At 41.4% G+C, this 25,132-nt stretch overlaps 1 protein-coding gene and 1 long non-coding RNA gene across 14 annotated transcripts in view; both read left to right on the top strand.

Annotated features, from left to right (window-relative positions):
• The window catches only part of NKD1 (NKD inhibitor of Wnt signaling pathway 1), a 267,650-nt gene extending 260,184 nt beyond the window's left edge, over positions 1 to 7,466 (top strand). For 9 of the 11 annotated variants that reach the window (XM_090149943.1, XM_090149939.1, XM_090149938.1 and 6 more), the window contains one exon: positions 614 to 7,466. In XM_090149943.1, the coding sequence (XP_090006069.1) occupies positions 614 to 1,188 (575 nt within the window). In that variant the 3' untranslated portion in view covers positions 1,189 to 7,466. The remainder of the gene's footprint in view (positions 1 to 613) is intronic. The other 2 variants (XR_016470895.1, XR_016470894.1) reach the window with 2 other exon arrangements.
• Positions 7,467 to 11,258: 3,792 nt separating this feature from the next.
• LOC116243740 (uncharacterized) overlaps positions 11,259 to 25,132 on the top strand; it is a 34,969-nt gene continuing 21,095 nt past the window's right edge. For 2 of the 3 annotated variants that reach the window (XR_004170044.2, XR_016470893.1), the window contains exon 1: positions 11,259 to 11,349. This is a non-coding gene — a long non-coding RNA (uncharacterized LOC116243740). The remainder of the gene's footprint in view (positions 11,350 to 25,132) is intronic. The other variant, XR_016470892.1, reaches the window with a different exon arrangement.

Here is a 25,132-nt window from a genome sequence, read left to right as displayed (position 1 = left end):
CAAGGTGGAATCACAATGCAGTGGTTAATGTGCTGCAAGCCTGCTTTGAAGTACTTGTTTGTGTAGGTAAACTTGGAGGTGAGCCTAAGAGAACAATCTTTGTATCTGAACTATTAAGTTTAGTCTATGGGTGAGGTGAGGACTGATTTTTGGATAGTAGAGGTCATTCTCAAGATGATACCAGCATATATTTGGAGGTTTTTTTTGTACTCATTACAGACCAGAAAATCAGAGAATATGGGTTCATATCTGGAATTTCGCTTTTGGTTCCCCAGTTAAAATGATTTGGATTTCCTCTTTTCCCCTGTCCTCTGTCAAGTTCTTACTATTCTGCTCGCAGTTATTCTGGTGCATTTCAAATAGATGAATGAAAGAGAATGAAATGTAAGAACTTTCAAATACATATAATGGAATATATGTTTACATATGTAGATATATGTGTGTGTATTATTTACTAATCAAAATTATTAAATGCAGATAAACTAGACAGTTATAATTGCATTTACTTCCTTAGGAAAAATTCACTCTGCTGATAATGCTATCCCTGCCAACTGTATGTTACTAATTAAAACTTTGAAATACTAGATGACTAATTCAGCTTGTTATTCTCTAGGATCTCCTCCAGCAGTTCAAAAACATGACCCACCAAGCAGAGTTGTGAGTCAAACTAGATCCCGTTCTCATGAACCTGAAACCTTCCATGCCCACCATAGGAAATCTCAAGTGGTGGATCCAAGCCACATCAATCTGGCTGAGAGTTCTTATGCCAAGATTGCAGAAATCCAACAGAGGCTCCGGAACCAGGACTCAAACAAGCACTTTGTGAGATCTCCCAAGGCCCAGGGTAAAAATGTTGCTCCTGTGCATTCTGGAAGGGCAGTAAGAAATAAACCTTTTCAAGGAGGGGCCATGCCAATGGCTTCCCCAAGTGCACGGGTGGGCCAGAATCTTCCTTATCTCCCCTTGCAGTCTCAACAGGTTCATAAGAAGCATAAGCAGAGAGCAAAGGAGAATCACCAAATGTGCAAAACCTTCCAGTCTCCAGGGACAGTTGTGGAAAAGGAACATGTGAGAGACCTGCCAACAGTCATTCTATATGAAGGTCAAGTTGGACAAATGATACAGAGACATGAACACCACCACCACCATGAGCACCACCACCACTACCATCACTTCTACCAGACATAAAACAGATCCCACCAACATCCTCCAGGAGTCATCCCATATGAAGGAAGCACGTTCTTGTGACACCAGAACTAAGGCATTACTGATTAATATTATTGTTACTCCATTAATATTCAGCTAGCATTTATTTTAGAGGTTATATGGAACTCTTGAAACTTACCCTATTTATATGTTGTGGAACTGCATAGCTTACTTAAACAACTTGTGGATTTTTTTTTTTTTTAAGTGGCTTGTAAAACAGCAAACAGCCATAGCTTTTTGAGCTGTGATTTAATGCAGGTCGTCAGCGCACTTCTTTACAAGTACTACTTCCATTGTAGAAGGAAAGATACTTCAAACACTATTGCAGACATCTAGCTTACCAGTCTGCTTGCTGTATGTCGGCTGATCGCACACAAGCCTTTTATCAGGGGAGCAATGTTCGAAGTTTTGGACTCCAGAGATGCTCAGAATAACAGAAAATACAAACAGCTGCTACCTCTAGTATTATTCAGATTTTATTTTCTTTTTATTGATTGTAATGTGCTACAGGGGGAATTTTAATATACTGCATTGGTGTAGCCTGTTTGTGTTCACATCCTTTCAAATTATCTTAATTACATGGAAATATTAGCTATACTTGTCAACAGAGCTACATCTGTACGACTTACACTTTATTTTCTTTGAGATTCTTCACCGACACAAATACAGTTTGTTATATACTGGGTAGTATTTAAATACATTTTTTTTTTTCTCTTGCTTACTCTCCATTCTGTCTGGGGTAACCATTTGAAAAGAGGAGGATGTGAAATGGTGTTCTCAAAACCATCACTAAACTTTAGTGCTTGGGCCATAAGTATAATTGATGGGGGTTTGGGAAGGAGAGGGGTTATTTGGGGTTTTTGTTTTGTTTAAATCCACAGTTCTTTGTTTTGAGAAAGAATTGAGGAAAATATACTTTCTCACTTTAAATGTTGGCAAATATATATAAGATATAAATATAAATATATATATATAAATATGCACACTCTCAGGTACATTTTGTTGTGTTTTAGAGATCTGTGGTTTGAGTATTAACATTATGATTTTTTTCAGTAACAGTGACATTATGAAAGATGTAACATGGCATTTTCATAGGTGCCTCCAATTTAAATTTCTTCAGCACCTACCAATTTGTGATTCTCCCATTTTAGAGACAATTCAACATGTAAAAAAAGATCTTTCACAGTCATTCTGGCCTCTTCTGCTTCTTTCATATCAAAGAGCTTCCTTTCCATGAGGGAGAATGAGACCATGCTCACAAGACCTTACTGGCTGCTGAGAAATATGAAAGTCAAAAGCAAATTGTAAAAGTGAAAAAAAGGGTCAGTCCAATCAAGATTTACTTTCTGTGGGGCCCAGCTTTATAATACATTCAGTTGGGTTTTATAAAGGTCACTGTTTTGCAGGTAGAAAGTGACTGAAAATCGCCTACATTGCTTTTGGTACTTTGAAGTAGGGAACTCCTCACATAAAAATATAACTGTTCTATCAAACATATTTGCTTTTGGTTTTAATTATTTTAAATGTTGTGGTATTTTGTCTATAGTATATATTGTAAAATGTAACTATCCCACATTGTTATAAGCCCTTTATGATTATCCTTTCTCTGACTAGAGTTGATCAGTCCAAAAAGGAGTGCTGACCAGAACTGCTGACCACTTTTAGAGGGATGTCTCCCTTCCTCAGAATGCAGAGATGTCAACTTTTAAATGAAAAGTTGAAGGCTTTGCCTTCTTATGGAATGTGGGTAGGATCGCTGCTTCTTGGTAAATAAGTCCATCTTTTGTCTCCCCCAATCAGCAGTTATTTGGGCTTCTTGTCCTCTTTAAAAAAAAAAAAAGCTTTTTTTTTTTTTTAGGCTGTCAACAGTATATTCTGTTAAATCTAAAAAAATGTTTTGAAAATGTGTTTGATCTGTGTGACAACTATACTGTTCTGTTTATTTTTTAAATTCCTAAAGTCCAAAAATATTTATATTCAGAACTCTGTATTGAAAACGTGAAAAGGCCACAAATTTGGTTAGTTACCACTGAGTTGTTCTAGTCTAAGCCTTTTTTGCTGCTTCTGTATCATTCTTTTCAATGTATATATAATTATGGACTGCAAAAAAAAGGCATTTATATGTCTAGTAGAAGGAATAAGCTTATTTATATTATAGTGTTAACAAAGTCTGATGTATTCGAGTGACTTACGTTATACCGCATGCAAACACACGAGTGTACATTCCATCTAAGGAGGGATGCCATGCTATTTGTTTTGAAAATATTCTTAAAGCTGTTCTCTTTTCAGTGGGGCATATGCCAGAAAGACTGGGAGGTGGGAATTATTTCCTTGTCAATTTTTCTAATGCAGACCATTGCTGAAAACCAGAAAATGTTCTGGAAAACTAGATTGCTCTCAGAGCTGTGGGTTTTTCTAAGAAAGGGCTGCAAAGGGGCATAAAAGCCCTCTCACTCAAAGATAATTTTGTTTGAAAAGATAACAGCACCAATAACAAAATTCCATCTGAATGAAAAGTGTGCAGTACTAGCTGTGCAAGTGAGCTTTGGAATGTAACACAACTGGCCATTGAATACAGCCTTGCATTAATTTGGTTGGTGTTTTATATTTGGAGATTCAAAAGACATGTTCTACCTTGTTTAGATCCTGTGAAATACAAAACTGTTAATAACGTGGCATCCCCATGCTAAAACTTTACACCAGCCATGTATGAACATACAGTATCTAAATACTGTTCTGCAGTTGTGTTATGTGCATTAAGTGTGAGTAACATGTAGCACAGTTTCTTTTCACAGAACCTGATCTTTCCATATCTTTTAAAACGTTTGCTTTTCAGTATTTTGTATAGTAAATATAGATGGTTTTGACTAAATGCTTTATTTATTTAACAGCAAAAACTGTGCCAAGAGAACCCCCTGTTAATTAAAGTTTTACTAGTTCAGAAAGTATATTTCCTTCTTCTTCTCGTGGATTTCAGGAGCTTATTGCAATTGCTGTCAGTGCTTGCAGACCTCACTGATGAAAGAACTTGCATTAACGTTTTTGGGAATAGGATCAGATCATGAGGTATGGACTTGGTATGCTTTGGCTTTATAATTAAAGTGCTAACTTTAAAAATTAAATTTCTTGTCCCCTACTATTAGAGCTGTGTCATGTAACTGATTTTTCAGGTTGGTTTTAATTCTGAAAACCTTAAAAAATTATAATTTGGGTGGGAGGGGTTAAAACTGTGGCCAAATCTAAAATTAGAAGAGATTAGTTTCTGGTCAAACAAAACATTTAATTTCCAAGGAGAAAAAAATAGAGTTTAGTATATTGTTACTATTTGAAAATAAAATGGAATGGCATTAAGTGATTTCGAACAAAACCAGCAGCCTTTTCCCTTACTTTTTCTATTTTTACATAAAACGATTCAGCAAAATGAATCCAATCCCCAAATTTGCACTGATTGCTAGTGAAAATTTCAGCTGAAAAATTTTGCTCTGCTACTTACAATTTTGAGAAAACCAAGCTTTCTAAAATAAGGATTGCTAAGCTCTTCCCACAACTTCAAGAGCACCTCATGCAAAGTGAACAAAGCTAAGGATAGCAAAGTAAAATCTCTGTCCCAGTGAAATCTGGCAAGACTTCCAGATTGTCACTGGCTTCAGAGTGTCCATAATTTCATTCCAGTGCTTTGGGTTTAATGTACAGACAGTGATTTCAGCATTTACTTTTTATGCATCTTATTGCTGATGGTTTTGTAATAGCTGATATTAAATAGAGACGTATAAGAGATCAAGCTGGTAAGTTAATTAAAATGAGCAGAAATACTGTGCTTTATATTCATATCATAAAGCACTTCCAAATGTCTTTTAGACATCCACCCATCATTTATTCACTAACAGAAACTTAGACCCAGTTCTGCCCACGGTTGAAGTACAGGCTCTCCTGGTTGTATCAGCAGACCACCCACTTCAGGCAAACCCTGCAAGCCACGTTATCTTTGACCCCTCTGGCTGCCTTCCTACCCTAGTCACCATCAGCACAGAACAGCAAATACAGCTGGAGAAGTAACTTAGAGGAAGTGATATGTACGTGTTTGTACTAAAAGGTATCCTCTGTCAGAAGTTAGTGAATGCCTCAGAACATACTCTGGCAGAGGTGATCTCTTACTAATGGGTAACTACTGTGTTTGCTCAACAGTCTAAATGTTGCCACATAATTATATAGATATGATGAATGCTTACTGTTCTCCACATGTCATTGTGTACCTCAATTATTGAGTGACAGATTTCATTTGTGTTCCAATTAACAAGAAAGTTAGGCCCCTTGGGGCACAGTTACACTTGGGAAAATTCATCGTGCTAGAAAATCTGCAAAAACATTTAACATAATTTTTGCCTGGAGTGTAGGCAAGAATGTTCATGTTTGGAAACATGTCAGCTAATCAGCTCTCACCTTTAATTACCTTGATGCAATTCATCAAAATCTGAAAATACATTTTCAAACATGATTTACGGTTTCAGTGGGAACTAAGTTTATTCAGCATCATGTTCATTATCAGACTTCTTTTTTTTTTTTTTTTTTAAACCTACCAAGCAGAAACGTGTTAGAAAATCCATGAAATAAAAATTGACCTTCATATGTTTGCTGCATAACTTCTGGATATGAGATTTCTTCTCTAATGCACTTAGCTGCAAAACCACCCACAATTTATCACATAATTATTTATTTTCTTCGCATAATTAGCAACTGTTCAGTTGATTTGACTTGGAAGAGGGATGTTTAGGATCTTTTTTTACTTGTATACATTTAAAATGTGCTAAAAATGGGCTAAAAGAAACAGACTTAGAAAAGCAAATAACATTCTATTGAAATTATTCAGTAGGCATTATACTGCATCTTATTTGCAGTTTGGATGCTAGTTATTAAATAGAGAGGTTTTCAACGATGAGTTAATTTACTTCTGTATTTCTATATAATTCTAGATAATTCAATCCTACTGAGCTAAAGTGATAGAAATGATATGGATGAGTTCTTCTAATTTCTTTGTTTTAAAATAGCAGGACTTAAGGACTATACATATGGATTACTGTGAGGTTTAGAGCTGTGAAGAAGGACTGACAAGGGAAGGATGGAAAGATTTGTGAAGTGTGGGAATAGCAAAGGACCGTCTACCAGTGGAGGAAAAAACAGCAAGGAGGCAGGAAAATACTGTATGTAGAAGAAGCTACATTCATACTGCTTTCATGAACCTCTTGTGGTATATTTGTTGCTCACAAAACAGCAATAATAGCTCATAGAATATATTTCACAGGGAAAACTTGAAAGACTTTCTAGAAGAGGTCCATCTCCGATGTGCAGTGGGAGACGCAAGGCAGGAAAGTTGTGGATAGTCACTGGGGCTCTTTGGCATGGCAGCATGAGAAACACTGCCCTGGGTTCCTGAGAACCAGTCCAAGTCGAGGGAGTTTTTTGCATTAGCTGGGGTGTTTCTTCTATAGATGTTTTTTTATATTCTTTAGTATTCACCTTGAATTAGAGCATCAGATCCTTCTCTTCTTGATTACAAACAAGTTGGTTAAATGTTGCCCAAAGCTTCCATGCCTACCCTGTTTTCTAACTGCTAAGCACTAGCTTTGCCTTGGAAGTCTACTGACACCCAGTCTAATCCTGATATCACAAGAAACTGCAGACTGGATCACACTAATTGTCTCGTTGGCCTGGTATTTCAGGGTCTAGAAAGTAGAGAGTTCCAGAAGTTTCACAAGAATGTTGAAGATAGTGTTAAGGGGCTTTATAGATTTGGAAATGGGCAAGAATTAATCTAACGATATCAGGAGTATTGATAATTATGTGCACTGTGCTTTCTGGGGTTTTGTATGTTTTGTTTTACAAAGTGCATAGGAAGTGGGCTTCGTGTCTTCCTTTGAGTGCCTAGTCCATGTAGACAAAGCAAGCCTGTAATTGCTCTTAGCTAAGAGATGTGCTATTTTGGTTAGCCTGTACTTTACGAATGAAAACTGGGTTCAGATCCTTCTGGTGCTGAGTGCTTATTCGTGCACTTAATCGTTCCCATTCTGTTCTATTTGTTCAGTGAAGCACATTAAGGCTTTGTGAATTTTTTAATAAAACACATAATTAACTGGGCCAAATTTGTCTCTAGCTTCACAAATGGAAACCAGGAGAACCCCATGCATGTCTTTGAATTTGGACCTTCAAATGCAGTTTGCTATATAAGTCATCATTTTTTCTTGTACTAATTTCAGATATTTGATAAGCTCTTTTTATGGTTTACAAGTTTAAAAAGACAAATAAAACTTTGTAGATTAAAATGTTGTTTTGAAGCTTGTATTTTGTCTGTTCTCACTGGAGTTCTGTGAAAGGCCTTTTTCCAAGGGCTTTAGTTTAAACCTGCAAAGTGACTTTGGAGTGGGTGTTTATAGTTCTTTGCTTGCTTGTTCACAGGATAAGACTGTTGATAGATGAATAAAGTGCCACTTGAGGTTGTTAACAACCAGGACTGGTAATGCTAGTTCAACTAAGATAAACAGTGAAATGCCATGGCAATTAGCATTAAGGTCTCACTTGGCCAGCGCTGATATTTAAAGTCACAGATAAAGTGCTTTACGGATACCCATGGCCATAGAGGCTGGAGGTATTTATTCCACCCTTGCTCCAACTGCTGCATGCACATCTGTGTACTGCATGCCCAAGGCATTCCTGCACACTCATCGTGCCAGTAGTAAGCAGGAAAATGAAAACTGTAATGTTTCAGTCTGCAGCAATTAACCCCCTCACCCTGCAAGGAGTGGAAGGGAGGAAAAGCTCAATTAAAGAGACTTGGAGTTTCCAGTAAGTGCAAAAGTATGAAGGGAAGCAAAAAACAGCACTGTGGGGCTCACATTCCTCCTCTCTCTTTACAGCCTTCTCAGGGAATATTTTTTACTTTTGATGTCTTTAATCACACTCCTTGCCGTTTGGCCATGCCATCTGTTAAGGCCATATCCCTCAATGGCTCTGCACGTGTGACTTCTGTGAGTTTCAATGGAAACTTTGTGTGGCTTAACTGGATCGGCAGATGTAAACAGAGGTACTTCAATTTATACTTTCTTGGAATCGGGGCCCTGGGGCACTCACAGCTTGCACTGATCAAGGATAGGTTTTTATAAGGATTTTCCTGGTCCAATAAATGGATGCTAAAATCAATTAAAGATTACAAACTTGACAGTTTAGGAGTATGAAACTTGGAGTCATCTTAGCTAGAGAGGATGAATTAAAGGAGTAAGCCACAGCGTTTCCAGGAGCAGGGCAAGACTTTCATTTCTTGTTCTGCTAAAAACATCATACCTGCAACCTAATCCTTTATAATTAAATCACAAATTAGGTAGGCAGCATTCACAGGATACTACTTATGTGGTTGCTGTTCTTTCTAATGTGAGCTAAAGAAGTTAATTTTACTTGGAGCTTTTTTTTATGTAGGCACTGTTTTTAACGTCCAGAAACTCACTGTGAGCTAAGTCTGCTTGTCCTGTTAACCACCTCCCTGAGGATGGAATAAATGGCCAGAAATTTCTGCTTCCAGGCACACAAGAGCTACTTTCGCTATGTCTGTGACTTCAGCAGAGGAAGCTGAAGAACTAAAGTGATTCTGAGGCAAGTAACTGTTCCTTTTCCTTAAGAGAGGCCGCAGCATCTTGTTACTGCCTAACTACTCCCCTAAATGCCAGAATAGAGGGTTCCTGTGGATGCTCTGGGACATGTGAGAAGTGAATGCTCATACTCAGTATAGCCTTGGATTCCAAAATGCTCTTCCGTCCTTTAGGAAATGCTTGGAAAGATGTCACTATGAAAGGAACTTGAACAAGACTCTGCTGTGCCCTTTCATGGGTTTAAAATCCACTTATCTGAAAGTGTGCAGTTACATTTTGTCCTTTTTCATCATTTAAATGAATCTTCTTGATCTGGAGAAATAAAAGCAATTTAAAAAATTAGAGATTTTGTTTTCATATGTGCTGCCAAGTCTGATGCTGCAAAGTAACTGCTGAATTGGCACAAGCAGTTTGAGAGAGCCAGCAGATTTAGGAAGGGAGAAGATAAACCTTATTATGTTTCTTTGCCAAAGGAGAAAAGAAACGATATTGACTTAAATGTGGGAAATTTAAAAGGGGCCATATGTTCTCACTTTGTGCTTTGTTTCTAATAGATAGACAGAAATCTTTGAAGTGTGGATTGGCACAGTAGGGTGCATGCTTCTGTAGAGAAAAGATGCTAAATGGGGAGGATGTGAGGGGGCACATGAAACTCTATTAGCCATGCAACAGCAAAGAGAGAAAGGCAAATCCAATGATAATGTACATCTGTTTCAGGGAATTTATAAGCTTTGAACATTTTTTATGTGCAGATAAGTGGATCCTTTTCTTACCATAACTTAGAACTTCAAAGCAGATTGTGTGGATAATGCAAATTGCTGAAATATGAGATTTTTCTACAAAGAGGTTTCCAAAAAAGAAAAAAAAAAGAATTAAGGCTAATTGATGCCACAGTCTTTTATGTACAGTGTAAAAACTCTACAAAAATTGATTTTTATGAACTAAGAAATTGATGAAAAAGTATTGAAGTCTGCTGTTTGCATTCAGGGACTGCAATTTGAAACTGAGGTTCTGTGAATTAAACATTTGTCTCCGATATCACTGCAGCAATATAGTAACATAAATTAAGATATGTAACCAGGCTGTAATTGTATCAAAGTCTGCCATGTCATAGGAATGTAAAACTCATGAGTGAGGCATGATACGCAGCACCTGACGTGTAAAACAGGAATTTTTAGGATATGAGAGAAGTGATTACAAGAGACAAAAAATAATGGGGAGGAGGCAGGAGTTGGAGGATACTTGCATAGTAAATCTTGGGAGTAGAACTTTTTAACTGCAGAGAAAAAATCATTTTTTCTCTGAACTAGGGACTTGCTGCTGGACGTGGGGATGCTGCCTGCATTCCAGCTGGGAGATATACATGTTTCCCTTCAAAGTGCAAGGCTATTACATTCTGTGCAAGAAACGACACATTGGCACAGGCATTTTGAAGAATTTCATTTATTGCACATGCTGCAGAGGTGCATTCTCTTCCTCTCTTGTCAGCCTCAGCCTATAAAGCCCATTTTCTATTTCTCTCTGAGCCATAACTTCAGCAGATCTGAGTGTTGGGTGCTGTAGGCAACCAGAAGTGGGAGCTCATGTCCCATAGCTGAGACATCGCTCAAGTTGGGCTTTGGCTGGCAACCCCAGGAGGTCCTGCTCTGCTGTCTGAGCAGGGCATGCCCTCCTCATCTCAGCCCTGGATATTTTCTCCCATCTTCCAAATCCTTGCACAGTCTTGCTCACCGGCTTCTCCAGACACTCAGCAATAAATCACGGCAAGAGATTTTCTGGGGAAAGTGCCAGGCCTTGATACCTTGAAATAAGGACTAGCATTGCTGCTCCAGATGAACGCCACAAATACCTTTCAGAGGGAATGAATTTAAACAAAAGCAAGGATATTCTTTGCAGCACACAGATTCAAGATGAGTCTTAAACTCACTCCTGTTTGTTTTCCTTTCCTACCTTCACAATGTGGTTCGCATCCAGGCCTCTCTCCTCCTTCTTCAGACGTACCTTCTTTGCATTTCCTGAGTGCTGTTCCACACACCTCACAGGGCAGCACGACCCCTCCAGTCTGTTCAGTTCAGCAGCTTTCATAACCCACACTCAGTGGAAATCCTCAGCACGCCAACAGTTCAGTGGGTTTTCCTCACTCTGGATGGGCCTCGGTGCCTTTGCAGAGGGAGGGCATTTCAGAGGCACACTGTCAGCCACTGCGCCGGCAGCAGAGACACCGAGAAGGCTGTGATCCCTGCTCCAACCTCTCTGGCCTAAACCCAACCCCAAGATGAGGTGCCTTGTGCAACAATTTTCTTCTGGAAAGTTTTTCTAGGGCAGCCCTAGCGGGTTCCAGAAGGAAGGTTTCCTAGGGCAGCCCTAGCGGGTTCCAGAAGGTTCCTGCTCCCAGGAAGCCATGTTTGTTCCAGCACAGCCTGTGGGATCCCATGAGGAGCAGCAGCTCTGCCCTGCGATGCAAGCTGAGGAGGAGCTGCTGCAGCGCGCTGCTTCCCTCACCACACAGGTATGGTTGCAGTCAGGATGATGGGGTTTTTTTTAAGCATTTTGACTGAGTTTTGCAGCAGGGGAGGCTTGGTGGTAGCACCATCACGTGGCTCTGGGGTTTGTCCTGCACAGCAGTCAGTTCTACTGGTATTGCAGACATACGGAACCTCCTTGCCACAATCAGCAACAAAGTAATCCTGTAATCCATGCGAAAATCAATTCACTTCATCGTTTGAAAACCACCTGGGCCTAACCTGTTTTAGGCAACAAACGAGGGCCCCGCCTTTAGACAACTTTCCTAAATGCGGCTCAGGTTAATTAATCAGGTAATGAAGCTGCCCGGTGGCAGCAGCAGCGCTCCCCCCGGCGGCGGGCTGAGGGAGGCCGGGCAGCGCCGCCATCCGCAGGGCCGCCCCGACAGCAGGGAGAGCACAGGAGGCAGCGATGCCGAAAAGAACAGCTGTATGCCATCGGACTAAAGATAGAAGCAGAAAGCATGCAGACTAATTAAGTTCCCAAGTGGCAGTGCACACAGTGTACAGACCAAACAGAACAGTGCCTTCTGCTTGTTTTGATCAACTCCGTTTCTATCACTTTGATGAAAATAACCAGATGATTTGTCGTTCCCCGTGGCTGCCAGGGAATCCCTCAAACCTCGCTCTCATCCACATCCTCTCTCTTAATGCCACCCCCATGGCAAATGCTGCACGGTGTTCCAGTGTGAACTTTTTTTTCTGGCTAGCCATGATGTATGATATTTCCACCCTAAGGGCATGCTCCGAGCAGCTCAGCCTGGTGATATGAACCTTGGTTTTTTGTTTTTTCCTTCTCTGATGTCTTTCAGCCATTTCCATTTTCCTTCAGGAGGCCCAGCTGACTCTTGTTGGGTCAGTGAGCACTTCCTACCTGGTTTGTTTCTCTGAGAACTTTTGACGTAGACTAGATATAAACTCCCTTTTTTTAGAGATCCGAGTAGAAGATTATTCTAAGGATGACAGTAATTTAAAAAGCTTCAACTGCAAATCATCTTTCTCAAGGAAAATGAACTTGTGGTGTTTCAAAGTCTCAGGCACTGAGAGGAGGCAGGAGGGCACTTTGTGAGGTAATCCCACAAACTGCTCAAGGATGTTCAAGAGAAAGTCTTGGTTCAACTATAGCTCTGCAGCAGGCTGTAAAGTTGAAGGGCTGTGACAGGTGTGAGTTCTCTGCTTGTAATTATGCTCAGAGATTGAAAGATGAAAATGCTCAGTGTGAAGAGCTGCTTTCTTTCCTCTAAGCGTAACAGTCAGCTCTAAGTTTGCATTTCTAAACTGCTTCAATTAGAAGTATTGGGCTGACTTCAGGTTTTCTTTTCTTTCAGTACATCTTCCTGTGAACTCTCGGATTTAAATTTAACCCTGTTTTAATTCTAGATTTAATCTTCCAGCTGAAACCTTGAGTTTTCTGAAGGTAGTATCATTTGTAGCTATTTCATGCCTGATCAGCAGTAATTAACTTGATTATCTGATGATGATGAGATATGCTGTTTTTATTGTGACCTTTCTTTCTAAAGTGTTCCTGCTTTAATCTTTTAACAGTCCCATTTTTTATTCTTTGGGATCTAAGTGCTTAGTCTGCACTTGTTTAACACTGCAATCCACAATTATGAGCTGCTTGAGGGAATTATGAATCAACAAAGCTTCATCTTCATGCACAGCAGACCCAATGCCCTGTAAACTGTCAGGCCTCTCTGTAACACACAGAATAGGTTGTCAAGACGACTGCTGTGTTGTTGATAAATAAAATGACAGCTATTCTTTACAGTAAGAACCTAAATTGCTCATGTATTTCATTGTGATTGCCATGACTTTCCTATCTCTAGTGGTAGAAGGTTAGACCCAGTTAAGTCTTTAATCATTTTGTATGATATAGTGGTAGTTTAATTAGCAGTAAAACCATCAGCTCTAATTTGAGGAATGGGCCACTTGGAATAGATTGATTTTTTTTTTTTTCTTTCTTTTTTTTAATTGTTGCTGAAGGTGCTTACACTTCTGGTTTCTGCTTCTGAGCTCCTCAGGTAAGGAGACTTGTCTGCAGGAGGTGTTTTTAGATGGAGAGGTGTAATAGTTAAAAGTGTAATAGCATGTTTTAAGTCTGCAACAGAACAAGAATTGTTTTTCTCCCTTAACTGCAACAATATGTGCAGCTGTGGGCAGACAAATAAGTTTGATGTTACTGGTGCAATGTACAACAGCTGTAGTGCCAAGCAAGGAGAGCAATGCACGCATTGCTTTCTGGGAGGTTTCAGGGAGGCTGGAAAGATTGGACAGAAGTGGTTGGGTTACCGTTGTGTAATGCTTGCTATCTGCTGCTGGGAGGGAACGGACTGCTGTCCTTAACCAGAATCTCCAGCTGTGTGACACCAGCTAAGTAGGCTAGTAATGAACTGGTTTGTTTATGAAATTTATGGAGACGGTGATGCCTCACAGAGGTCCAAAATCTGCACCAAGTAAATATTACCAAGAAAGGCAATGCTGGCAGGTACTTTGTTGTAGCATTGCAGTTTTGACAGCAGCCAGTGCGGCGTGCATTTGAGGGATGGGATAGAGCCTTCAGCACTGAGAAGTTGCTTTCCCAGGCTCGTCAGAGCTGTCTTGGGGCCCGCAGCAAACAGGTGATCCTGGCCTTCCAGAACTCCCAGATCCTCAGTCTGGCTGACAGCCTGATGATGGCTGCTGTAATTCTGATTATTCTGTTTACTCTTATTGACTGCACAGTATTTAGTATTCTGCTTTTGTTCTTGGCTGTCCTGTGGGATTTCAGGGCCTGCTCTACCTATGGGGAGGCTACAGTAGGCTGTGCTGCAGTGAGGTGCTTCTGCCATGGCTTTTGGCTGCCAGAGGCTGCAGGGGTGCAGGAGGAATAAGAGCTGCAGCCCCAAAGTCCTGGTGCTGGCTGAAGCCATGCCTAGAAATAAGACTTGTTCAGACTGGGCAAGTTGCTGGACACGTGGATACTGGCCCAGAAATGTGCTGCTGCTGCCAAAGGAATAGTTTGGGCTGGGTATAGTATCTTAAATGGGCATAACTGCTGCTTGGGAAACTGATCTGCTTCCATTTGCTTTCCATCTCTACTCTCCTGCTACACAGCTTTGACAAAACTAAAAAGGGTTTCCTGCAGCTGAGTTGGAACTGACAACTATTTCTTTAAGAATAGGCTAATGCCTAGTGGGAATATTTATAGTGATCTGTGACCTGACCAGGGCTTGTTTTGGGTTCAAGAAGAAAAGAGGACAAATATGGCTTATAGATAATGTGCTTTTCAGTGTTTGGCTCGGACATCAAAGCAACCATGCAGCATTTTGCTGGTTAGTCCTTGTGCCTCTATACAGTACTCTTAGACAACATCCCATAGGCAGCCTGGAAAAGGTGCTGGGGTGCATACTTGCAAGCGAGGTGAAAGGAAGAGAGTGTGAGTGCAAACAATTCTCAGTAATGCACAACAGAGCACTAAATTGTGGTTTTATATTATTGTCATATAAGTGATAGAAATAAGCTTGTGAACATTTTTCTTTTAAGCATTTGAATCTTGGCATTTTTAGCCAACTAATAACAATAGTGAAACCAGAAGGATTCATACATGTCTCAGAGATCAACAGACAGTCCTCTGAGGTAGACTGAGTCAGTGCTTTGACAGGGAGGGAATCTCACTGGGATAATGTTGAAAGCAGAGAGCAGAATAACAATGAGTGTCAGGAGCATTGAGTCTACAGAAGAGTTGAATGCAGAGGGCAACAGTGACAGAGAATGAACTCCAAAAGGCAGAAATAAAAAGGTTAAGTCATACATACAACTTCATACTGTCAGAAGGTGCTGCATAAATCTGTCAAATCTGTCAAAAAAAAAAAAAATCCTGTACTAACAATGGTATTTTTAGGCAATATCACTCTCCTCAAAATCCACATTAATTCATGGGTTATTTTTTTTTCCCCTGACACTCAAAATATCTGCTGGAAAACCTCTTCCATTCTTCAGCAAGTACTTGTCAGCCAAGGGGAAAGGCCTGACGCTCTCAGGCTACTGTTTTCAAACCTGGAGTATTTCAAGAGCTGCCTCTGAGATCTCAGTGCTCTTTGCTCAGGGGTGTCGATTTTATTTGGTTGGCTCTCGTGGCCCGGTAGGTAATTACCAGTGGGTAACTTTTCCTGTTTGGTTGTTAAAAGTTCTCAACTACACTACAAAAAGACACATTTTTATAAACATTATAAGCCTCTTTCATTTTTTTTTTTTTTTAATATATATATTTTTTGTCTGTGAGGGCAAAAATAACACAGCACACCCTTTGCTGAACCATCTTTTAGCCCTGGTACCAATAAACATGTTTGTTCTTCTGCTTGCTAGTGGTAGCAAAGCTAGAAAATGTAGCATAAAATGGGCTCAGATGTTTGTTTTCTTTTAACCACTTGAGGGGCAGAAACAACCTTTAGATGTCTCCAGTATTACAAGGGCTTTAGACAGTCTACAGGTTTAGATGTTTACAAGAAACTGGAAGGGGTCATTTGGATTGACCCGTGGGAGTAATTTGCTCTTTAATCTTGGCCCACTTTTAGCTCGGTTTCTGCATCTTTCAAAGTCGGCTGCAAACCGTACATTAGTGAAGCTTTCTCAAAAGCTAGGCCTAATGAAAGGTTTGTTTGGTGCAAGATTAACCTGTTTGCTGTTTAATGGATATTGGCTAATGAGAATTTCTCTTGCCTGTCTGCAAACTTTGAGTCAGATTGGATGGTATGTGGTGCTCTAAGCCTCTTTGGTTTCATCCACACACAACCACGTCTGTATTTGCGGAGCCACCTTCAAAAACCAACTCATTCACTTCTTTCAGAAGTGGACAACAACACGGCTCCTGCCAAACTTAGTTTTCTAGGTCAGTCAGATCTTCACAGGTTTAAATAAAAGAAAAGCAAGGCAGACAAGGTTTAGCTATTAAACCTTTCTGTACCTATGCCTGGCTGTCTGACAGGATTACAATCACCTGTCCTCTGTGGGGCAACCGGAGCACACCAACAGCCATGTGGGTTCCTCCTGGGGGAGCTCTGAGCCAGCAAGGGCATCTGCAGAGTGTGACACAAAACCCCTGCCCCAACTGCCTAGAAATCTTTACTTTGCCTTCAACAGAAGCTGGATCAGGCCTCCCATGAATTGTAATGAGCAGTTACATTAATCCACTGCTATGTAGCTGTGGAAATCCTGCATCCCCCTCACTGGGATGACGACGCAAGGCTAAATCACCATGGATATTCGATTGCATTCTGGCTCATGTAGCTGTAAGAGCATTACCAGGCAGCGTTTTATCTAAGGCGAGTGCTCTCTACAGTGCTCACAACAAATCTCAACTTATTGGAACTCCGGTGATTAAATGTTTTACAGGCCCCTGCAACATCAGAAGGCTCTGTGAAATAGGCATGGCTGCTTTCAGTATGATCTCATAGCGATCTGATTACCACTTTGGCTCTCTTCTCACAGTCATTCAAATGGACCTTCAAGGAAGTGTAACCCTTTCCCCTTCACACTTCCTTGGCACGTAAAGCACTTGCTCAAGGGACAAAACCCTTTAGTTCAGAATCTATAATGTTGGAGTCAAATAGTCAAATGAATCTGTGCTGGTCTTTAAGCACGATGTGGCAGGAAATGAAGTATTTAGGCATCTTGTTTTGGAAAATTTCAGACCTTACACTAAATAAAAGGCATGTCTGCAGCAGGTTTGGGCTAAGCACAGTTCTACTGAATCTATAATGGTAAATGTTTTACGTATGTTCTTGTGTTGGCACCAGTTATTGATGAAGTTCTGTCTGAAAGGAGAGGCCGACACTACGGCATGTGCAGAGTGCTCACAGCCACTCACTTGAAACGCAGTTCCTGCAGATTAACAGTGTGACCAAAGTTTTCATCCCCCTCCTTTTGGAGCAGGCACACTACAAATGCACATCAAAGCAAACGAGCTCCATTCTGACTTACAGCCTGAGCATGTTCCTGACAAACCGCATCTGATGAAGAGTCTTAAAGAAGTAGCACAGCAACGCTGCCGGCAGCGAAACAACAGAAGGGCTGGCCCCTTCCACCAGAGCAGGGAGCCCAGTTAATCAAAGGGTTTGTGCTGCGGAGAGGAGCGGGAGCTTTGCATTGAAGCAAGGCAGTCAAATAATGCATATGCAATGACCTAGCTAGGCAGCATTCTAACAAATCACATTTAATTACATATCTTTCCGTCTCATGATATTCTTCTCAGTTCCACTGCAGTCTGGGAAATCAATAACAAATGTTCATTTTGAATGTCTCTATTCTCTAGCCTTGGACTAATTATGCACATTTCTACTATTCTTATAAGGACAGAGAAGCTCTTCTCTTCAAGCACTGAAATAAAACAAGAAAGAAAACCTCTTTGGATAGTATTCAAAACAATAGGAATGTATATAACAAACCAAATCCATTCTTCCCTGTTGTGGTGTGCAGAGCCTTCTGACACAGTCTGACTGGCTGATGGCACTTTTGTGTCTGTTCAGGTGCCGGACACCATTCTCTTTCATTCTGGGACCAGATGGAGCTGCTGGGTTGGCATCCACATGGGGCTGCCTTGTTTGGTGTTGGCTGTTTGCTGTCCTGGCTGACCCCAGTAACACCTCTTGTTGTATAATTTTTTCAGCTACAGCATGGGAATGACTAGACTTTTCTAAGTCCCTCTCTGTGGCTTTGGAGTGAAAAACTCAGTGCATACACTTTTATCAGCAGTAGTGATGTGATGCTGGGGGTCATAGTGCCTGGAGCACACACAACTCACAGGTGAGAAACAAGCTCTTAAATAAAGTATGTGCTCCTTACACCACCATCACTTCGGCACTGGGACCAGCATTTGATGGACAGGAACAAGACAAGACAACAAGCTTGTTTTCTCACTGGGAACAAAATGTTTATACAAGTTTGGTGAAAAAGGCAAAGATTTCCACGTATTCATGGGGAAAGCAGTAGTATTTCTTTAAGGGAAAAAGAGCAAACTACAAGTTCCCCTGGTCTTGGCAAATCATGAGGCGTTTTTCATTTTGTAACATCAAAGTCGGCTCCTCTTCTTTGATGTCTTCACATGCTGTTTAAGGTAAAGCATGAATGAAGAAATGTCAATCTGCAAGGTGTCCATGTAGTTTATGCTGAACACTGAAGAGGACTTGTAGATAAAAGGCAAACACAAGGTTTGATAATGAATGTCCAACAAGGAGGTGTGCATATCTAAAAGGAAACACTCAGCTGGAGAACAGCTCTGCAAACCTTAAAACTCTGCTTAACCCAAGTTTAAGAGATTAAGGAAAAAGTGGGATTTTTTTTAAAGTGGGGAACCAGGACAACCAAGACAGGAATTCTGTAAAAATCCTTGTTGTTTTGTAAGAAAGGCTTTTACTCAACAGTCATAAATGTGCCACCCACTGTGCTTAATGTGATAATGTGTAATTTTCAGAAAGTTCGCAGTCAGTGCCAGGGAAAGCAGCACAGAGGGGACTACAAAGCAGCACAGCATATCTGAGAAGTTTGTGGTGGTTGCTTTGTGGTGCCTCATGTCTCAAAACTTGCAGAAATCGTGCGCTGAATTTAATGAAGCAAAGTGTCAATTAGAGACAAATAGTGTCAAATAGAGGTGACTGGATCATTGGTGTGTGATAGCTGAGGAATGGATATCCACAGGCATACAGGGAAACAGGAGGTAAAATGTCACAGCTTTGGTCAAGGCACTTAAATTCTTACCAGCCTTTTCATCGATTAATGGGGAATAATTGTAATGAAATAATATGTATTAGCACTTTGAAGGTGGGGAAGAGATGAACACAAACACAGAATGACATTTATGCTTATGAAAACATATTATTCAGAGCTGCCCAAAACTCTTTGTAACCTTGGAATGCTAACTCATAAAAGAAAACTGTGGGTTATGATGGATGGGAATATTTCTCTCTTATCTGTTCCCATTCTTACAAATGAGATTTCTTATGAGAAGACAGTATTGAGGGAGGTAGGCTATATATTCTAAGGAAAGCATAAGACTTTCCTAAGAAATGCTATTGTAGTGGCCTGACTCAGTAGGCAGAGCAGGCTGCCCATGGCAATGGAGCAGCTGAAGTAATGCACCTTGAGCTAAGCTGATGTGCAACATCTGAGATCTTCCTCCTTAGGATCTGAAAGAAACAGCAAAGGTGCCTTGTTGCCATTTAAATCTAGGCTTAAAGTGTAGTCAGATGGGATGATTCTAAAAAAGGATAAAAAGTGATGGCAAAAACATTGCCAAAGCATTCTGAAGGTGTTTTCCTTGCTGTGAACTGTGCTAAATTGCTGATGCACTTAATCCACTACTCAGAAATTACAGTTCTAGCAGACAACTGCATCCACCTTATTAAGGAAGTTATTTTTAAATTCAGATTTTTCTGATTTAAAAAACCCAGTAAGTACAAGTCTAGGCTGAAATTGACAGCAGTTTTCCTCAAGTATTTTTCAGTCAAATTAAATCCCAGGCTTCTGCAGTCTTTGTGGTTGAACTGTTACAAAGAGACATCCACATTTGTTTTATTTGTCTGGGAGATATCTAAATATTTGCTGGGAAATATAACTTTTGAGAAGAGAGATTATCTTTCAAGCTCCAAGTCTTTTAAATGTCAGCTCTGTGAAAACTACTGACAGGCAGTAGGTGGAGAGTTAGTATTGTCTGACAAGGAAATTCGTGGGGAGCAACTTCAAAATGCAACACAGAAGAAAAGAATTTCAGGACTCTCAAAAGACTTTGGAAGCAAGAAAGTTTTACCCTTCAGCACTTGTGCAGAAGGAACGTTATTTGTTCTAGAAGGCTTAATCACCTCATTTTGTTATCATCCTCAGTTCGGTTTCTCCAGACAGAGGGTGGAAATAGGACTGGCAGATAAGGGGTGATCTTGGCATTTGAATCTTGAGAAGGCACAAGAAGCAGAAGATTAATTTGTTCAAAGTGTGTTCCCTCTCAGGCTGGACCACAGTGTTCTTCAACAGGGAACTTCTTGGCTCCAATTTACAGCACTGATGGTGATGAATTCTTGTATCATGTATTGTCACTGGGCCTAAGAGCACTCCTCAGCCTCACCTGTGTCAGATGCTTCATACAAATCTTGTGCACGGATAATCCCTGCTCAGTAGAACAGATGTGTTACAGCATCGCTTTCACTTTTCTTCACGGTGCTCCATCTCTGAAATCCAGCACAGTTTTCTCCAGCAGGAAGCCAGGTGTCTCTGTGGAAGGGAAGTGAGGTGATATTTCAGATGGGTCTTCCTTCTCTTTTCTGATGTATACAGGACGCTGTACACTAGAAAGCCTCAACTTTTCCACCCCCACTGGTTTTCACCAGTTTAATCCCTTCATACAATTCTAATTTTTCATTTTTAGGAGCTTTGATCTGGTTTGTCCCTCCCTAGAGAATAGCTCTGGTTTGGTTCTATCCCTCCTCTCATTCTTTGCATCCATGTATTTGTATCTCCCTCCTTCCTGAGCATCACATCACCTGCAGCTCCCTGCATGCTCCCTACTGGCTGTGTGTTGGGCACCAGCCCTTCACAGCGCCCTGAAGCCCCGCAGAAGCCTCCTACTCCCACCTCCACGTCGTATCTCCCAGTGATTTGTGCTCCTCTGGGCTGTGGGGTGCCTGCATCCACCTCTCCTCTGGGGGGCTGAGAATCTGACAGCACTTAACCAGCAGTGACTGGTAACAATAAGAAGAGTCTTTGGAGGGTTACATTTACATGCAGAAAGACAAGGGGACGTTTATGCATTCCAGATGGCCCAAAGCAGGTGGATGTTATAATGCAGATAGAGCTTACTGCAATGCTAGAAGAGATGGGGGCACGTTGTTACTGCAGCAGCACTTCAGGGTCCTAACCTGGGCTCTGCTACAACTCCTGTTTTACTGACACTGTACAAATGTATCATGTCAATTACTGTCAAGAAGAGATCACAATCTAAACAGACAGGTAAGTGCAGAGGGCAGCGGATACAGGAAGCTTCTCCAAGGCCCCACAGACTGTCAGGGGCAGAGCTGGGACTAACCTTGCAGCCTCTCAGTACTAACCTGGTCCTTGCTGCTGATGGCTGTTGGGCTGTTCTGTTTGTTTGCTGAAACCCCGCAGCCTGCAAGCTGGCCCAGCAGCCCTCAGCTCCTTCTGGAAGCAATGGGACTGCTAGGAATCAGGTACTTTAATCTTTCAGAGGCTCTGTGTATTAGTTCTGGAGAAACTTGTCAGAAAAAAAAACGGAACAGTCTTCAGGAGGGACTGGTTTGGGGCAGCAGTGAGGGTACAAGACTCCAGGTTTAGAATGTGCAGCTAAGTGAAGCTGTAAACCTCTTGACACCTTTCTTGACAACTAAATGGCCTGAATCCATTGCATACCAGGGATTGTACCAAAGCTCAGAATGTAGGATTCAGTGAGCATGCTGAGGCCTGCAGCACACAAGGAATTTCAGGCTCCATGTGGGTGCTTCTGCTTGAGCTTGGTCAGTTGGTATGGAAGTGAGATACAAAACGAGACAGGACAGGAAGGCAGACACTGTTGTTCAGAAAAAGGGCAGCAGGCCCACCAAGAAACATGCTGCACTGGGCAAGAGCTGCTGGAAAGGGAAATCCTGACCTGCTGCGGTTCAACGAGGTGTCAATGTGTGCCTGGATAAAGGAGGTCTAGTGGACATCAACACTGAGATTTTCAGAAAGCCTTTTACAAGGCTCCATACAACAGATTTGGAGAAAACAGCTTGTCTTGAGATTGGCGACCAGATTATTTTATGGGCTGAAAACTGGTTAAAAGATGGGAAACAAAGGGTTGGTTGATTACCTTCCCATCGCTGGAGACAAAATACTGGCCTGGATGCACCACAAGCTAATTCAGCAGTTCTCATGCTCTTGAAGCAGCTGCAAGCTTTTCCAGCATAAATTTGTGAAGTGGCCATGCGTATGTCTTCCGTATTACCTAGAAGCAGTGAGGAGTGCTCTGCTCCCTGTGTTCAGCCAGGAGTGATTTGCAAAGAGAGGTATGTGCATTATGCAGAACTGGAGAGAATCAGTGTTGGGCTATCCTCGTTAGCCTAATTTAGAAACTTTTGAGGTAAAGCACAACTTCCAGCCCTGCTGGATCTGGGTGTTGCAGTCTTGATCTTGGAGCACCTGGCAGCTAATTTACTTGTGCAGAGACAGTTCGTTTTCAGTGCTTCTGAATTTCAGTTTAAAACTGCATTAGACTGTGTAGCTTTTTACCAGTGCATTCATTGTATGCCTTACTGAAAAAATAATGGGCAAATGAGCTGTCGGAGACCCAAAAGGGATGATTGTAATTTTCAGTTTATTATGAGGAGAAAATACATCTGGAGTGATCAAAGGTAAAAGCTTTGCCCTCCGGAGCAAACGCAGCCCTGTGCCGAGCAGGCACATTGTGGCACACCTGGGGGTGAGCCATGGGTCGGATGCCTGAGTCTTATTTCTGCAAATTTCCATTTAGAGGAGGGGAGCAGAAATGAGAGCAGAACTGAGGGAGGGGCAGGAGCTGGGAGGAAATTGAGCAGTGATTAAAACAGACCGAAGGATTCCACCTCCAGCAGAAGCAGCTTTGCTGCTGGGTCTCTCATGCTGCCTCAAGTTTTCAAAACCAACGACAACCTTGTCTCACTACAGAGGGAATAAAACAAACTTTTGCTTCTGCTCAGTCTCTCACTTGGAGCATGAATTTCTAGTATCAATCAAGCTGGTTTCATTGTTTTTTTTTCTGGCAGAACCCTGAAGATTTTTCTAGCGTGTGATGGAAGAGAGGGGGAGTGATGGAGAATTAGCTTCCTTATGATCTGAGGCACTGGGAACAGTGCTAGCCTCCTGAAATGGGGGTCTGGGAGATGGGCAGAGTGGGAACGCATGGTTCTGAGATGCTGGGGCAGCTGACACTGTAAGTAAAAGGCACTCACTGGAGGAACCATGGCCCCAGACTGATCATTCAGTATCATGTGGTATCATGAATAAAGAGTAATAATAATAATCCCAATAACCTGAACAGAACAGGACATCCAGAACTGTGACGAGAGCTCTGTGAAATTACGGGAGACAATCAAATAAACAAATCTAAGGTAAAGTTGTGGGGAGTATCTGCTATCATGGGATGTCAGTGAAAGCAAAGATGAGTGGAAGACAGCCTTATTTGTAAGAATCAGATCTTCGTGCTCTCGATGTATTTGATAGTTCTCCAAGCAGAGGAGGCATTCTGTGAGCTGGTGTTACAAAACCTGGGTAATGCTACATTCTTTGCATGTGAACATGTAAGTTCTTTCAGGTCCAGCAGAGAAAAAGCTGTGACAGTGGAGAAGTATGGTGGAATTAGGAAATACGTGGTTCGAGGGATGGGCCTTGGAGTGAATTGTCTTTGCCAGCGAGCAGGCACAGCGTTGTGCTGGGGCTGTGATGGTACCAGTGCAGGAGGAGGTGGCCTCTGTGGGCCGTGGGTCTGGTCAAACACGTGCTGTGGGGCATGGCTGGGTTAGCAGGATGGAGCGCAGGCTGCATCACACGTGTAACGCTGGTTTGCTGTGCTTTGCTGTTCTGTGGAGGGCCAGCAGTGCTGAGGGGAAGAGCCTTGGAGCGGTGTGAGAAGATTAAAGAAGCTTAAGTAGACCTTGGCTGGAGTGGAAACAATGGCTAAGCCTGACCACCCACACCAGGTATTTCTGCAATGAAGAGGAGTGCTGAGAACTGAAAATCTGATGTTGATAACAACTGGATTATCGCGAGCTGGATATTCCACATCCCACAAAGTTGGTACTTAGGTCTCATCAGTGCTGACAGCAGTTCTGGCTCCCTGCACCATTTCTGACTTCCAGTGTCTAAAAGCAGGCTGTCAAGAACTAAGCAGGTCTGCTCAGGTGCCATATCAAAGAGCAGGAAACAGAGCCAAGTCTAGGCTTGGACACTGGGGGAGGCATTCAATGAAGGTCTTATAATTTAAGTTCCAGGTTAAGTCAGAGTAAGCCTAAAATGAGGAGTCGAGAGTGTTCAGAGAAAGCTTTGAAAAAGTTTCTTTCTTCTTCAGAAGTGTCATAACTGAGTATTAAAGATGCTTCTAATTCTTCAAGTACAGTGGATGCAGACTTCCAAATCATCCGGCTCTATTCATGCTGAATTGCTGCCACATGGAGTGGTAGGCAGTGAATAATTCTCTCACCTTATTCTCCCCTTTTCAAGGTTCCCCTCCTCCCCTCATTGATGTAGGGAACATAGCTCTAAATTTTCATCAAGTCTAATGAAGTCTGCCCATTACAGATCTAAATTCACCTCTTTTTTCCTCTCTTTCTCTCTGAAGCGCTCCTTGGTAAAACAACTAAGCAGAATTAGGTTCTATTTTAAAATGGCCTGCTGCTGACAGCTTCAGTTCTACAAGCAGTTGAAAATGGCTGGCAAACCTTTATACAAACAGCATGCAAAACATCACACAAAGCCTAGGGAAGAAACGGCTTTAGATGTGGGGATTATGAAAGAGTGAATACAATTTTAAGATAAAATACAAGTGATTAAGTTAATGATGGATAATTTCTCCAGTTTGAAAACTATAATTAATAGGAATTAATTGTATATTTAGAAGTTTAGCATAGCTCCACTAAAAACGCTACATCAAACATAATGATATTGGAAGCCTATATAATGAAGAAATGATCCAGATGTTCATAAAAGCTTATAAAGCATTAGAAAAAAGGGGTCTGCATGAAGAAGCTCTAATGATAAAAAGATGCCACTTGCTGT

This window comes from Phasianus colchicus, chromosome 13 (assembly GCF_987193195.1).
Source record: "Phasianus colchicus chromosome 13, bPhaCol1.hap1.1, whole genome shotgun sequence".
NCBI classification, from domain to species: Eukaryota; Metazoa; Chordata; class Aves; order Galliformes; family Phasianidae; genus Phasianus; species Phasianus colchicus.
This window is presented reverse-complemented; position numbering and strand designations above follow the sequence as displayed.